Genomic DNA, 15,362 nt, shown 5'->3' on the forward strand with positions numbered 1-15,362 from the left:
CTCTTGGGCTCTAGCGCATGGCGCCTCACTAACAGACATCTGCAGAGCTGCAGGCTGGGCGACACCTAACACATTCGCGAGATTCTACAATCTCCGAGTAGAGCCAGTTTCTTCTCATGTACTCGCTTCAACTAGCCGGTGCTAGATTCTGCTCAGGTGTCTTCGCTTGCTCGCCATTCCTCTCCACGGACGGGATACGTGCGATATTCCTCAGGTGAGCCTCATAAGCCCTGAGTCTCCTACAGCACTGACGACGTCAACGCCAGAGTTATGCCACTGGCAGCTTTCGCGCTTGGCTAGGTGCCTCCATGTGCATGGTTCCCTTCGGGCGACCCCCACATGTGTATTCCACTGTAAGCCTCTTTGAGCATGTGTCTTTCCCTTGGCAAGCCACCTTGCCACCCCTGGGGTTGAAATATTCCACCTGCGGCTGGACACCCCAGTGTTACTCCGTATGCAGCCCTTCGGGGTCATATGTGTATTCCAAGTCCCCCCCTTCGGGTTGGGCATGTTTGCATATTTCCACTGGATATGCTTCCCAGTGTATCTTGGTATTCCTGTGTTAAGTAGGACTCCTTCGTCCGTGCTAGTCTCACGACAGGGAGCTCAGACTTACGCAGGGCACTGGAAGACAGTCGAGAGGTGGCGTGATTATACGGGAACCCCATTCGTCGTCATCCGACGTAACTCGGAGTGACAACGAAAGGGAACGTCTCGGTTACGTATGTAACCCTCGTTCCCTGAGAAGGGAACGGAGACGTTACGTCTCCCTGCCACTTCCGCTGTACCGCTGGAACGCCTGAGTTCAGTCTCGGCTCCTCAGCGAAGACATATCTGCATTCTGCTCGCGCACTTCCTTATATACCCCCAGGGCGAGGCGGAGTTGCAAATTCTATGCAAACTATGCAAATTCCGCAGACCCATGGCATTTCTTTGCCATTGGCTCGTGTTTTAATACTCGAAGATGATAGGATTTCTAAGCGAAACCCCATTTGTCGTCATCCGACGTAACGTCTCCATTCCCTACTCAGGGAACGAGGGTTACATACGTAACCGAGACGTTTTTGTTAATACAATGTTGGTATGAGCCACCACAGTCACACAAAGTGAAAATAAAGTGGCATTTTGGGGTTAATATGGAAATTACAGTTACCATGGTGAATACACAATACTAACAAGAACTTGCCCGGATTTTTGTTGTTCAAAATTCATTACTCGTCAAATCATCACACTCTTACTTGATCTGGACAAACTCAGCATCATAAGGAAGGTTTAAGACTCCAGCTTCGATATTTGACCACTGTTTATGATTTAAGTGGTTTGCAGTGACATTAATTTCTTAATTTATGCCAGGAGTGCAAAATAATTCATCTGTAACGATCGTTATTTTTAATAGAAATTATCACTCACAAAACATTCATTCTCGTCTTCTCCGGTTTATTTGTGGTCAAATACACATAATAAACAGCATCCGCCTGGGTTATTAGTCCAATAGTGCGCATATTTGGAGAAAAATGATTAATTATCACATGTTAGTAAAATATTTTGGTCATACAGAATAAAAATTCTATTCATTTTCCACTGAATTATGCGATCTGAAGAGCTCAAACAGCGAACGGAGCGAGATGTGTGTCTCCTCTTCCTGATTTGCGTCAGATTTGACCTCAGACATTTATTATTCGCTGTACCAGCTGTCAATCATCTTCACGTGATTCAACATCATAGATATATACACTAGATGTTGCCTTGGGGTTCTAAACATGCGTCAAAACCGCCGCCATCTTGGAACAGGGGACTTGTCATAGGAAGTAGCTAGGTAACGCTGCTATCTTCGCCTGTACTTCGAGTTCATGGATGATGCCGGACTTTTGTGCTGCGTATGGATGTTCACACGAACGAAATCTAAACCAGACAGCATGGTATTACATTTACTCTGTGGATGGTAGTAGTCAAGTTGTTTAAGTTAAGTTAAGTGTACATTTCTCTGCTTGGAGGAAGAAAATGAACTGTGATTCTCGCACAGAAAATGAACTGTGAATGTGCTGTACTCTTTAGATATTATTTGAAATAACCCTTGTGTTTAAAATGTACAATATGCAGGAGTTGATCCTCAATACCCACTTTTGGCTGTGTTGTGCTGTGTTGTTCCTAACGTGTGACGCTTGTAACCTGTCCTAATAGTATGCTTGTCCTCTCCCTGTCAATCTTCAAACAGTACATCCATGATTATTATACATAGAATTCCACAAATCTTATGTAGCCTCCTACTGTATGTGTGAGTTTTGCACACGGAAGGGCTTGTTTCTTCCTTACAAACTGGGGATGGAGGTGTGGAAGGACACTGGAATTTGTGAAAATGTCAACTGTTTAAAGCCTTTCTTTAAAGTGAATTTCGTTTTGTATAAATTGTATCTTTATTTTAATAAATTTTATTCATCAACAAATTGCCTGCTAATATAATCATGGAGGCGCCCGCGCGGTCACTTGCATTGCACGTGAACTGAAGCGCATCTCATCCTAAGCTCATCCTGAGCTTCATCTAAAATGCTAAATATAACATATTTCAAAATCTTTGTATGACTTGAAACAATTTTAAACCGTGACCAGAATATGATACAAATACTCGATGGTGTTTTAAAATGAGCTTTAAATAAAAGTGTAATATTAATAAATTAAATTGTGTCATGTAGCTTGAGGCTAACTGTTGTGCTAATGCACCTGCTGCAGGAGCTTTCTATTCCATACAATCATTTTTTTTTTAAATAATTCTCATTTAAAAGTTCCAATAATAGTTTTTATTGTTTGTTTTCTAACAAGACTTAAAGATTATTCATGTATTCACGATTTACATAGCTGTCGATGGCCAAGCATTATGCCAGAATAAAGGCTGTAATGGCTGAATTCAAACAAAAGAATAAGGATAAAAGAATAATGAAGATTAAGTTTCATGCCGGCAAAGGTGTGGAAGGTTGGTCTATTTAAATGAAAAGAACATTAATGGGCCAGTTCTCCTTGCCAGACATTAGTCAAAGACTGTAAATGGGTGTTTAGAGGGCAATAAATGTTAGCCTTCAAAAAAAAATTTCTCTGAAATCCTCCCCTGACATGGTCTCACAATAGGCTTCATAAAATGCATAATTTTAGAGATAGCATACTCAGATTTGAAATGAAGCATGACTACAGTTGTGGCTACACTTTAGTTGTGGTTATAAGTTGCTATCCTAAATTCAAATAATATTTTTATACATTTAATAAATATATTCTTAATATTTGTTGCTTTTTTATGTTTGAGATTATATATCTCAATATTAATAACAGTCTGGTTAATTTTGAGTCTTGAACTATAAACTCTCAAGGGTTGGCTTTCTAAATATATGTGTGTTATGTGTCTATTCAGAATGACTTATGAGCAGCAACCTTTTTATTTTGGGTATGTCATGTATGCATCACTTGCCAAAATTGGGGGTGACTGTTAAGGGGTGAAACATGGAAACTGCTCCTGGTGAATAGAATTAAAATCATCCCTGCATGTAAATCTTTCTCAGCTAACACACAATGTACCAGTAACGTGATTTATTGGTATTTTACTTTTATTTCGTGACTTACTAATTTACAACGTAACGAAGTTGCATGCTCATAGTTTCCTTTGGACTTTATATACAGTGAAGCGATACACAGCGCGCGCCGCCGCATTTGCACGTGCAATTGAAGAGTGTGCGCTACGAGCACAGTATAACGGCTGACAGGAAAGGAACGTCCATTTTTCTGAGGTGAAATACTTTTTATTTCAGCGTACACTTACGTCACTGCCTGGTAGTTCCTATTGTGCTGGGTTTTCTTAAGTAGTCGTGATTCGCCTCTCATAACATAACATGCTCTAAACACACGCACGCAAAGTGGATTTTCTTTTGTAATCGTGGCTTTGAACGATTACGTAATCGTGGCATCCGTAATCGTAATCGCGATTAGAAATTCGATTAATTGTGCAGCCCTACTCTGTATACAGCCAGTACTCAAAGTGGGGAAAAAAGTGCCGGTACTCCCGAGGGTTTAAATTGAGTTCAACACGTGAGAAGTGCTGGTACACAAGAAAAAGTGAGGGTAAGCGAGGGTAAAGTAAGTTCCGGCCCACTTTGAGCACTGGGTTCAGCAGCTTGTCACCTGGGGCAGTGGCCCTCCAGGGCCAGATTTGAGGAACCCTGCACTACACCATGTCTCTGGCATTCTTCTTTACAATCTTCAGGGGAAAGTATTTAAAACCATGCAGTAACAGAATTTGACATCAGATGAAAAATAGAGTGCTTTTACAGTTATAAGTACTGCCTAAGTCTTTGTTAAATATATAAACATACAAAACATTTAATGACTAATTTGACTGATGCATGACTAACATTGTTTTTCAAAGCCAAACTTTAATAGGTAATGTTGTTTTTAAGCTCAGCATTTGAAGCAAGTGAACAGTTAGCAACTTTGATGAAATCATGGCACTGCAGCAGTCTATCACTACAGAGAGAGCATCTGTGTTCTGCTCAGCAGAAGTGTTGCCAACTCAGTCTAAAGTACAGAGCTCAGCAGAGACTACAGGAAAAAGCTGGCACAGATCGCATATTAAACATCCTTCCAAAAGCACCAGAGGAACAAATTCAGGAAACTCATTAAGACCTTTCAAGACTGAGCAAAGATACACACAAAGGTTCAGCAGAGGAGGGAAGTTATTGAGTGCAAAAATTGCTGCACAACTGCAATAGTTACCAATGCACAGAACTGCTCTGTGCTGCATCCCACTGTGCATAAAACTGCACATACTAAAATTAAAAAGAAAAAATAATTTTCCCTTCTGTGGTCAGCTATTGACACAAATAATAATAAATATAATAAATAATAGAATAAAATCAATGAAACTTACAGGAAAAAGAAAAGAAAGACAGCGACTACTTACAGTTTTTCATGGTTAAATAAGAATGCTTTCCCATTCCAATAGGACTCTGTGAGTACGACAGACTGGGGAGAATATCCATTTAGCACATCAGTCAGAGGAAAGCAAGAATGGAAGAGAGAATGGAGGGAAAATTCGGTAGAGGGGACAAGAGAATAACTGTGCAATGCAGAGGCCAGAGAGAAAGGATTAGGACAGCCAGGAAGAGAGAGAGAGCGATAAAGTGAAAGGCAGAGATAGAGAAAGTGCGCATGGATGATAATCCCTGTCCTTGGTAGAGTTCAGAAACCCAAGCAGAAATCAACTCATCCACCCAGCAAATGCTTGCTGCAAAACTGGGATTTGTGCTCAAAATCAGAGTTACAAACAGACTATTGTAATGGACAAAAACACAATTTACATAACTATCAGCAATAATTGAAAAGTGGTCTGTACCTAATTTCCATACAAAAGATCATTCATAATAATAAAAAACACTTTTATAATAATTTGAAGAAAAATTACTTGATTGATTAATATTTATTTTATTAACATTGGAATCGACTTGATGTTGTTGGGCCCAACAGATTAAAATTTTAATAGTCCAAAAATATTTAAAAAAAATTGAAAAGATTATACCCCAAGCCACACAGGTATGTTTTCAAGTATAAGGAAAAAACAAAAACAAAAAAACAGCAATTTATTCAAAACATTTTAAAATCATTGGCCACATTTTTTGGATCATATCCTCTGTTTAAACACTGTTGAACAAGATGAGCCGTCTTACCTGTCCCTTTCCCATTGAGGGGGGAGTTATAACGGGACCACATGGTGGTCTGTCTGGGGGCGTCCTCATTGGACACTGCAGTACCATCCGGGTTGGCATAGAATAAGAGGAGTGGCTGGAAGTGACCTCGGATACATTTAGATGCCACATCTTTCCACTTGGAGCCAATCTAGATACAATATATTTGATACAAGAATATGTTAGTATACAACAAGAGGTTCAAATATCAGAGAGCTTACCACATTTTGAAAGAAATTGTGCAATAATTGTCCCTTTAGGGGCAGTGCCCCTAAAAGCACATATTTGTACCTTATTAACCCCTAAAAAGTGCAATTTAGTACCATAGAATAGTAATATTTACACTTAAGGTACTACTATGAATTTAGGTAAATAAGGTACAAAGATGTCCCGTTAAGGGTAGTGCCCAGTGACAAGCTGCTGTACCCAGTGTTCGAAGTAGGCCAGTACATACTTCTATATTTTAATCTGTAGCGTACCCTCACGTTTTTCTTGTGTACTGGCACTCGGACTGCCCTGGAACGCGATTTCAACCTACTGCACTGGCTGTATACAGAGTGTGGTGATGTTGCGTTTCAGCAGTTTTTAGAAGATGCATCTGCAACCACAGTGCAATGCAAACTAGGACCTAGATACTTATTTCAGAGGCATATTTAAAAGTGATCGCTATTATTATTCACGGCACTGATAACATCTGGCTTTGCGTGTTGGGGAATCCAAATAGTAATTTTAAAGAGGTGTGTGTGCTAGCAAAGATGTTGTCAGACACTGTAATCTGCTCTGGTCCTTTTCAAAAAGGTGGTGAATATGTGAATGGTGTCAAGAGAATACAGTGAAACAGCATTCAGAGATACCGTAATTGCAATAATTTGTGATGTAGACCTGGCCTGTTGAAGAGAGAATGACTCAGTCGCCTATGGGAAGGTGCCACTCTTAAATTTGTTAAATAATTTTAATAGTATGCGTATCTGACTCACTGGGCCTCAGGCCAGGAAGCAGACAGGCTTAAGCGACCATCTGTTAGCTGCCTTAACACAGCACACAAAACACATCACGTAGAGACTGTGTTTGTTCTAACTCTTTACTAAGCTCTGCACACTAAGCTTATCTTAATCAGTATGCACCTCATTATCATTCCGGTAATTACAATTACTTCAACTAAAAATAGATTCACTAACAAAATGTCCACATCTGAATCCACTTTTATACCAAGAAAAAGCTACATACTGTAACAGTACCAAAACCATGTATGGTAGACCCATACTATATACCAAAGAGGTGATTGATGTAGCTTGATGTAATTTGTTTCCTCGTTTTAATTGAGTTATCTCATGGTCACTATTAAACTAAAATGATGGAATGTATTATTACATCATGGCCACCATTTAACTAAAACAAGGGTATGAATTAATAAGTTGAGGGACAAAGTTTTAATAAGTCATGATATCCTGTTTTTCCCCCACATGTCATGTGCAGGGCTCCATCTAAATGTGAATGAATTATGTATTTTTAGTCCTTATATATTTAAATGACTGACATAAAAATTTGCTGTTTCTAGTGGTTACCTTACAGCTTTGTCCCTGATCTGCAAATAGAAAATTGCAGTGCTTTAGGAATTAATTCTCAGGTGCTATACTCCACTAAAATTTAAAGCAGGGTATGAGGCTCAGATGTTTGGTATGTGGGAGAAAAGAGTTATCCCACTGCAAAAAAAAAATCTGTTCACACAATAATAACAATAACTGTGCCAATAACTGTATGATTTCAGAAGACAAACTGCAATAAAAATCTAAAAATGCATCAGATATTTGTTGGAAGTCTTAAGTCTGGAAGAATCTGTTGGATAATTTGTAGTTTTTGAGATATTTTGAGATATTACATTATACAGTATATAGCTTATGCAGTTGATGTCATTTAGCAAAAAAATTCAACCAATGTTACTGACAGTAAATGCAAGGTCTCCCTGCAGCAAGCTGAGGTTAAGTGCCATGATCAAGAACACAATGGTGGAATCTCATGGATCAACCCTAATATTTCATTTAACAGCCCAGATCCTACACTCATCCAACACTATTTAACTTATACTGTATGTATAAAAATCTGTGTGTGCTTTTGTTAAATACCTCTTTCACGGTTGCATCATCAAAAAAGATCCATTTGGAAGACTTGCTGTGAAAAGCGAATGCTAGATAATGTCGACTAGAGTAACAGATCATTCCCACCAGGTGGAGATCTCTTTTCTTGGCATTTTCATCAGTGACTCTATAAAAAAGCTGAAGAATAAACAGAGAGAACACTCAAACTGACATTTTTTTTTTCAGTGAAGACAGTGAAGAAAATGAAAGACTGGAGATATTCTGAGGCATTGTGCTTAACAATGTGTCACATTTAGTCTACTGCAGAACTGCAATCCCATCTACAGACTTTGATGTCTCAAAATCAAAATAACAGGTTAAACTGCCTCCAGCTCAGGGGGTTCAAACTGGATGGTTTTGTCATATAGTGCCAAGGTTTGTGATGTCTCCTCTAGTGTAGTGACCTAGACATTATGTGATATTAGTGCCTGCAGCACTCATACAGTAGAGGAAACTGGTCTAACAGAGGGGAGTATGGCAAAAGATGGCTGCCTTTAGCATCATATATTTGCAAGCAGCCATGTAGCATTTAAATGTATGTATGTAAACTTCCAGGCAAGTGTGTTGAAGCAAGTTGGAGTTAAATTCTTCAGGACAGTGGCCCTCCAGGACAGAGTTTGGACACCCCTGATTTAACTAAATTTAAAAAAAGGGAATGAATTAGTCCAACATGGCCACGGTTTAAGTAAAACGAGGGAACAATTAGTACAACATGGCAACGATTTAGCTAAAACAGAGGGAAAAAACAATATATCGTAACCACGAATTAAGAATTAATTCAACAACTTATTAAATTGTTCATCTGTTTTAGTTAAATTGTGGCCCTGTTGTACTAATTCTCACTTAAATTAAATGGCCACAATGTGCTTTTAAAACATTCTCAAAACATGTTTAATCACATGGATCAACAGGTTTTGCATAAACTTGTGGAGGTCATATCAACAAAAGTGGGATGTACCAAATACTGAAGAATTCTACATTCCTATTCATTTTTTTTTCAGGCATCTTTAAAGCTGCAGTCCACAGTTTTTCCTCTTTGTTGTCATCTCTGTTCGAAATCTGCAATTGCAGTTATTCGCGGAATTATCAATTTTACGTGCGTCGTGCCTCGGCATGGCACAGCGTGGGTGAATCCAATGTTTTGAGGAGAAGGTGCTGTTGTCAGTCGCCGCGCCGGTGTGGATCCTGTCATTCGCTATCACAGATGCTACTTTTTTGAAGTATGACCAACATAAGAATTTTCACCGGAAAATGTCGTCTGAACAAGTAAGTAACATCCACTTTTGTTCTGACCAACTAAGGGGAAAAAAGCATTGCAGTAAATTGCATTGATTAAATCTAACGATCGCTTATCATATCACGTCAAACAGTGCAAATTATACTTTGTTCTCAAATTGTAATGTTAACAACATCAGCATTGCGTGACTACATTTAATGCCCTTCCGATATTTGTTCTTGTTTTCGCATGGGCCGGTTGCAGTCTCTTTTTTTTCTCCAAAGTCCGAAGTCTTTTGTGTTTTACAACGAGTGAATCTCCAGTTGTCAGTGGTGATTGTCGTTTGAACCTTTCTGGATCCGCCATCAAATTGATAAGTTTAATTATATCAAGTGCTATGAGAAAAGGCTATAAATCTCCACCTCCAACATCCTCACACTCATAGCCTACAAGCCGAGACACCTTCTTTATGTGTACAGATGTGACGTAATGACGCAAAGACATGCTCGAATTTCCCGCGGAAATCCACCAGTACCACGGGAATTACAAACATTATTACAAGCTTACCATTTTGAATCGAGCTAAGGCAAGCAGATAGTTTTGAACACTGGATGGTTATGCACTTGCTCAAAAATTTATTTTGGATAATTTTTAACCCAAAAATTATGTCATTAAGTTAATGACATCATTTTCAATTAAACATTTTAAATCAATTAGAAAAATGCAAAAGAGAAACTTTGAGACTTTTGGACACTGCTCTAGAGTCTATAGTTACTGTTCCAGACACTACACGAACCTAAGAGGATATTAACTCAAGCAATAATGCATAATAGATGCTTAATTTTGAACTTGTATGCATATCACTCAGCTACAGTAGTGCAGAGAGATTTGAACCTCACCCCTGAAAGATTGAGGTTTGGGCCCAGAGAGCGGATGACATCTTCAGTGAGATCAGACTGTTCAGCATCCCACACAAAGCCAATGGTGACAATCTCTGGGCAGTTCATTAGCACACGTCGGATTTTTATACTCTGCCCACAGTTACTCTGCAATGCACAAAATCAAATTACAAATTACAGATCAAATTACACTGAGCAAAATGTCAAACAAAGGCATGCTGATGCAGTATAATAATAATACTGTTTTATTTGCAGTAACTGATTACATGTAATCTAGATTACGTAATCAGATTAAAAAATAGTACTTGTAATTAAATTATATTATGTTTTTAAATACAGACAACAGTTACTTTTTTATTGATTACATGATTACATATTATTCACACATTGGAAGTGTCACGTTGGTTTGAGTTTTGGTTCGTTTATGTTTTCATGTCTTTTAATTTGTAATTTTGCCTTAGTCATGTTTCCTGCTTCCTGTTTGTTATGTTATTCCCATAGACAGTATAAGAAGTGGACAGAGCCATCTCATTGGATCTCAATTGAGACAAGTGAAGCCCATTTTTAGCGATTTCTTAGCACTTCCTTTCCTGACGCGCAGACTCAAACCGAGCTTGACGACGTAGATGTGAAGTGAGCAACCCGTCTGTCTTCTAGTAGCTGTGCCAAGAGAAATCTGAATCATTCCCTTCCGAATCTTGCAGAGACGGAGAGTGAGTAGGTGTCCATGAGCTTCGAGCAGGAGCAACTTTTGCTAGGTATTCTGATTAATTATTTTGTCATTTTGCCTCCACGTCCCCCCGATTGCCCGCGAGCTTCTCCTCCCGTCCATACGGTAATCTCTCTACTGTGCGACAGAGAGTCGCGTGGTTATGACGCAATCGTTAGCCAACTTTTACAAAAACTGCTTTTACGGGGCCATAACATAAGCTACAAGGTAATGGAGCATTTTATACATTGTCGTGTTTCTTTAGAAATAAATAATGGACAAATGGAGTCTTCAAACGCCTCAGATGTAAAGTTATTCGCTGTCAAAGTGACGCCAAAATGAATGGGAGTCAATGGGATGCTAACAGCAGGTGAAGTTCTGCTACAAGATGGTGGCACGCGGCCGGCTTCAACTTCCGGTCGACTTCCTTCCCGCTTGGTTATTCCCTGTTCCCCTCATGCGATCCTTTCATGTGCTTCCTGGTTCATTGGTCTTGTTCTGATTGGTTCCCTTGTCTATGTGTCATGTTCTGATTGGTTCATTGTTGATTATTCACAGGTGTGTCTTGTTAAGTCATTAGTCTTTGTGTATAATATAGCCCTCATGTTACCATTGTCTCTTGTCGAGTATTGTTTGTGCAAAGACTGTAGGTGAGTTTCTGTTCATGTTTAAGTTTAGGACGTCACGTCACATCACATCAATTCACTTCTTTGTTTAGTTTGTGTTTTGTTCATGTTTGGATTTAAATAAAGCTGCACTTGGGTTCGTCTACACTCGCCTTCAGTGGACTTGTTACAGGCAGTAAATCATTTATAATTTATCTATTCTCCCTATGTACAAAAGGCCCTCTATGAGTCAAGTATGTATATGGTTAATTTGGAAGTATTACCTATTATGTCTACTAGGTGGCAGCCTACCCTCACTCAAGGTCATTGCAAGTATTGCATCAGCTGTAGCTCCGGTTGTGTAATGAGGCAATTGCCAGAGACTTCGGGCAGGTGTGTACTGTTAGCGCTTGGTTTCTGATACAATTTGCCTGTTCTAATGATTCCTGAGTGGTTTTAGTAGGTGTGCGTCAATGACAATATGTAAGTGCACTGTTTATTATTAATGTCACTTGAGATTGTTTCTAGTCAAGGTTTAATATCGTGATATGTGATGATTCATCCTAATGCTAAGCTAATCATGACTGGTAGTGAAAGACGTCATTTGTATAATGTTGTCTAGCGTTGAAGGACTATTCACAGTGACTAATCATGCTGTAATCATTTAATTGCTGTAGTTGATTACTTTATAAAGATAATTGTTGTTCTATTTCAAACATATATTATTCTAATATTGTTCTAGCTTGTGAGCATAATGCTGTACTATTTGTGATGATGATACTATTGCAGTTAGTAATTATTCCTCCTTCCTGTTTATTTTAGAACCACATCCTTATAAACCTACATGCATATTGTGTAGATTGTAACCTGAAAGTAATCCCTGTATTCCATACCGCGCAAGTTGCTGATTCTGAATCCTAATCATTCAAGTAAACCTATATCAACCTGATTCTTCCTGAGTCGTGACTGACATCCTGTAGTGAATGCAACATATTACCAGTTAACTGAGTCATTCTTACCTCTTCCTTACATTGTGGTCCTTTGAGCCGGATGTGATTTGCTACAGTGACGGAATGGTTAATGAACATTGGAGAGGAACGGTTCCAGAGTCTGTACGGCCAAAATGCCAGACATGTCATCCTGCCTACTTTGATGATTTTAAAGTGGACTATGGAGGTGATCGGCCAAGTAGTGAGCATCCTCAGCACTTAAGCACAGCACGGTATGAGCAGAGACGAGAACTGGAATCCAGTGAGAGGAAAGGAGGTACACAACAGATGGCACATCGTACTCCACCTAGAGACTCAAACCTGACATCAGAGTCGACATACAGAGCCTCACAGTATCGGACTGTTACCAGGGATCTACCTGAGGTGTCTACTCCCTTCCATGAGCAATCAGCTAACGTTATGACTGCCCCATACAGCGCTCTCAAAAGTCGACTATGTACCAGTGCTCCGCCTACCTTGAATGGACGAACTGCCACACTCGACTTGCATACTTCCCCTTCATATGTGGTTTCCTCCGATCCTTTTTCACCGCCAGCTGGGACTTCATATTATTCCTTTAGGGGCATGAGTCGTGGTGCTAATGACCCAAGTTATCCCCCTCAGCAGCAAAGAGCTTCCCTCACTGAGCCACACAGTGCCACAGACATGATGGTTCTGATTGACAAAATGATGGGTCAGTTACAGCTCATGAAAGACGAAGTCATCTCAAAGCATGACATCTCTAGAGGTCAAACACCCAGTCATCCACAGCATTATACAGAACCACCTCCTGTGCATTATGAATACCCCAACTCACAGTGGTATGCACATCCACCTCAATATACTGCAGAATGAGCCTATGGGCCATCTGACAGATTCCAGAGCAGCTACGAGCCTGTCCCTAGATCAAATAGTGATATGTACCACCACCCAAGGCCACTACCTGTTCAAAGACCAAAGTCTTACTAGTCCATCCTTCCAATCAGCTAAAATAGTCAGCTGTAGAATACAGAGGTTATAAGCCCAGTATACCTTATCTTGTGCATAAAGATCCAAGCGAGTTTGCACGTCTGAAGCTTGCTCTACACAATCTACTACCCGAGAATGGGTAAGAGTTGTTTAAGTACCAAATCTTGATGGATCATCTGCAGCTGGAAGAGGCCAGACTGATTGCAGATTTTTCCTTAACTCTCCATATCCTTATAGCGAGACAATGAACACTTTGACAGAGAAATTCGGTAAGCCTCATCAACTTGCTTTGAATAAGCTAGAGTAATGGATCCACCAGATGTCCGTCCAGCAGACCCTGAAGCCTTTGAAAGGTTTGCATTACAAATTCAAGCCCTTGTAGGACTGCTGAAATCTTTGGGACCAGATGGAGATGCCGAATTGAGGTGCAGCTTCCACGTAGTTTGCCTGCTGACCAAGTTGCCACCTGATTTAAGAGCTGCATTCAGGAGACAAATGCTACCTAAACTCATGCCTCAACCTTCACACTTCAAGAGTTCTCCAAATGGTGGTGTCAAAACAGTGAACTGGTGGGAAACATTCAGCCAAAGGGATGGCCAAAGCAAATGATTGAGAAACGCAAAGAGCAAAGGCCAAGACCAGCTACTGTACTGCACGGAACAGGCAGTCTCACCCCGAGTAGTACTTCCTCTCCAGTCAAACTGGCCACTTCACCAGAGAACCAGGTGAAAAGTAAAGCCTATTGTCCCTCTTGTAAGAATACAGATCATTTCCTTAGTCAGTGCCTCAACTTTCAGCAGCTCACGACTGAACAAGTGAAAAACTGGATTCAAACAAACAAGCTCTGTTGGAAGTGTGGAAGGACACATTTAGCTGCACAGTGCAATCTGAAGAAACCCTGCCACAAATGTAAAGGTAACCATGACATCAATTACAAGTTAGCCAAAGATACTGCGCCAGCATCAAGTTCCACCGCTGAAACCTTAAACCTGGAAAGACCTTAAACAGATAACCGGGTCCTGCTGAAAGTAGTCTGAGTTCTGCTGAGATATAAGAACCGCAACTTGGACACGTATGCTTTCCTTGACGATGGATCCAAACACACCATCTTGTTATCCATTAGAACCATCCTTCAGAAAGTGTCATGTCTACAAGGCTCGACAGTTTCATTCGGGATATCTCCAGTGGCGCAACCACATAAGACATACCATATCAAGCAAGTAGGGTTGGGTGATATGGCCAAAAAAAAAATCACGTTAATTGTTTTATATCAGTCGATATCGATAATTATCATGATAAATGTCAAATCTTTATTTCTCTCAAGTTTAAAGATAGATTTTTGCTCTTTATTGTCAGAACATATGACAAACACTTGCCAAACAGGTGAACATTTCACAAATCTGAGCTAGAACATTCAAACATTTGTCATTTTTCCTTAACAAAATAAATATCTTTATTGGAAAATTAATTTCTTAGTTTCTGCATTTGGGGATATTGGGGATATTGTTTCAAATCCTGAAACAGGTTTATGTTGTCTGACTTTGATGGCACGTATCTTCAGCACAGTTTGCAGTGCAGGCTGCAATATTAATATTACATGTTTTGTCTCGAAACGCATATTTGACAGTGAGTTGACAGTAGTTTGTAAATTGTAGTAAATTGGATGACTAGTAATTTCCTACTACTTAATTATGAAAAAACAGAGATTCTAATTATTGGACAAAAAACGTCCTCGCATAATAACCTAGAATACTGTCTAACACTTGATGGCTGCTCTGTCAAGTCTTTGTCATCGGTTAGGAACCTGGGTGTGCTCTTTGATACCAATCTTTCATTTGAAAGTCACGTGTCAAGTATCTGTAAAACCGCATTTTCCATCTTAAAAATATATCTAAATTATGTCATATGCTCTCATTGACAAATTCAGAACAATTAGTTCATGCGTTCATGACATCAAGGCTAGATTATTGTAATGCTCTTATGGGTGGTTGCCCTGCACGCTTAATAAACAAATTACAGCTGGTCCAAAACGCAGCAGCTAGAGTTCTTACCAGAACCAGGAAGTATGACCATATTAGCCCCGTTCTGTCAACACTGCATTGGCTCCATATTAAACATCG

The 15,362-nt window shown here is 39.7% G+C and overlaps 1 protein-coding gene across 4 annotated transcripts in view; it reads right to left on the minus strand.

Moving 5' to 3' along the window:
- The window catches only part of usp53b (ubiquitin specific peptidase 53b), a 77,119-nt gene that overhangs the window by 44,497 nt on the left and 17,260 nt on the right, over nt 1-15,362 (minus strand). For all 4 annotated transcript variants that reach the window (XM_081360305.1, XM_081360306.1, XM_081360304.1 and 1 more), the window contains 3 exons: nt 9,971-10,117; nt 7,844-7,993; nt 5,703-5,871 (listed from right to left, as the gene is read on the minus strand). In XM_081360305.1, coding sequence (XP_081216431.1) covers nt 5,703-5,871; nt 7,844-7,993; nt 9,971-10,117 — 466 coding nt within the window. The remainder of the gene's footprint in view (nt 1-5,702; nt 5,872-7,843; nt 7,994-9,970; nt 10,118-15,362) is intronic.

This window comes from Scardinius erythrophthalmus (genome assembly GCF_964197995.2).
Source record: "Scardinius erythrophthalmus genome assembly, chromosome: 3".
Classification (NCBI taxonomy): Eukaryota; Metazoa; Chordata; class Actinopteri; order Cypriniformes; family Leuciscidae; genus Scardinius; species Scardinius erythrophthalmus.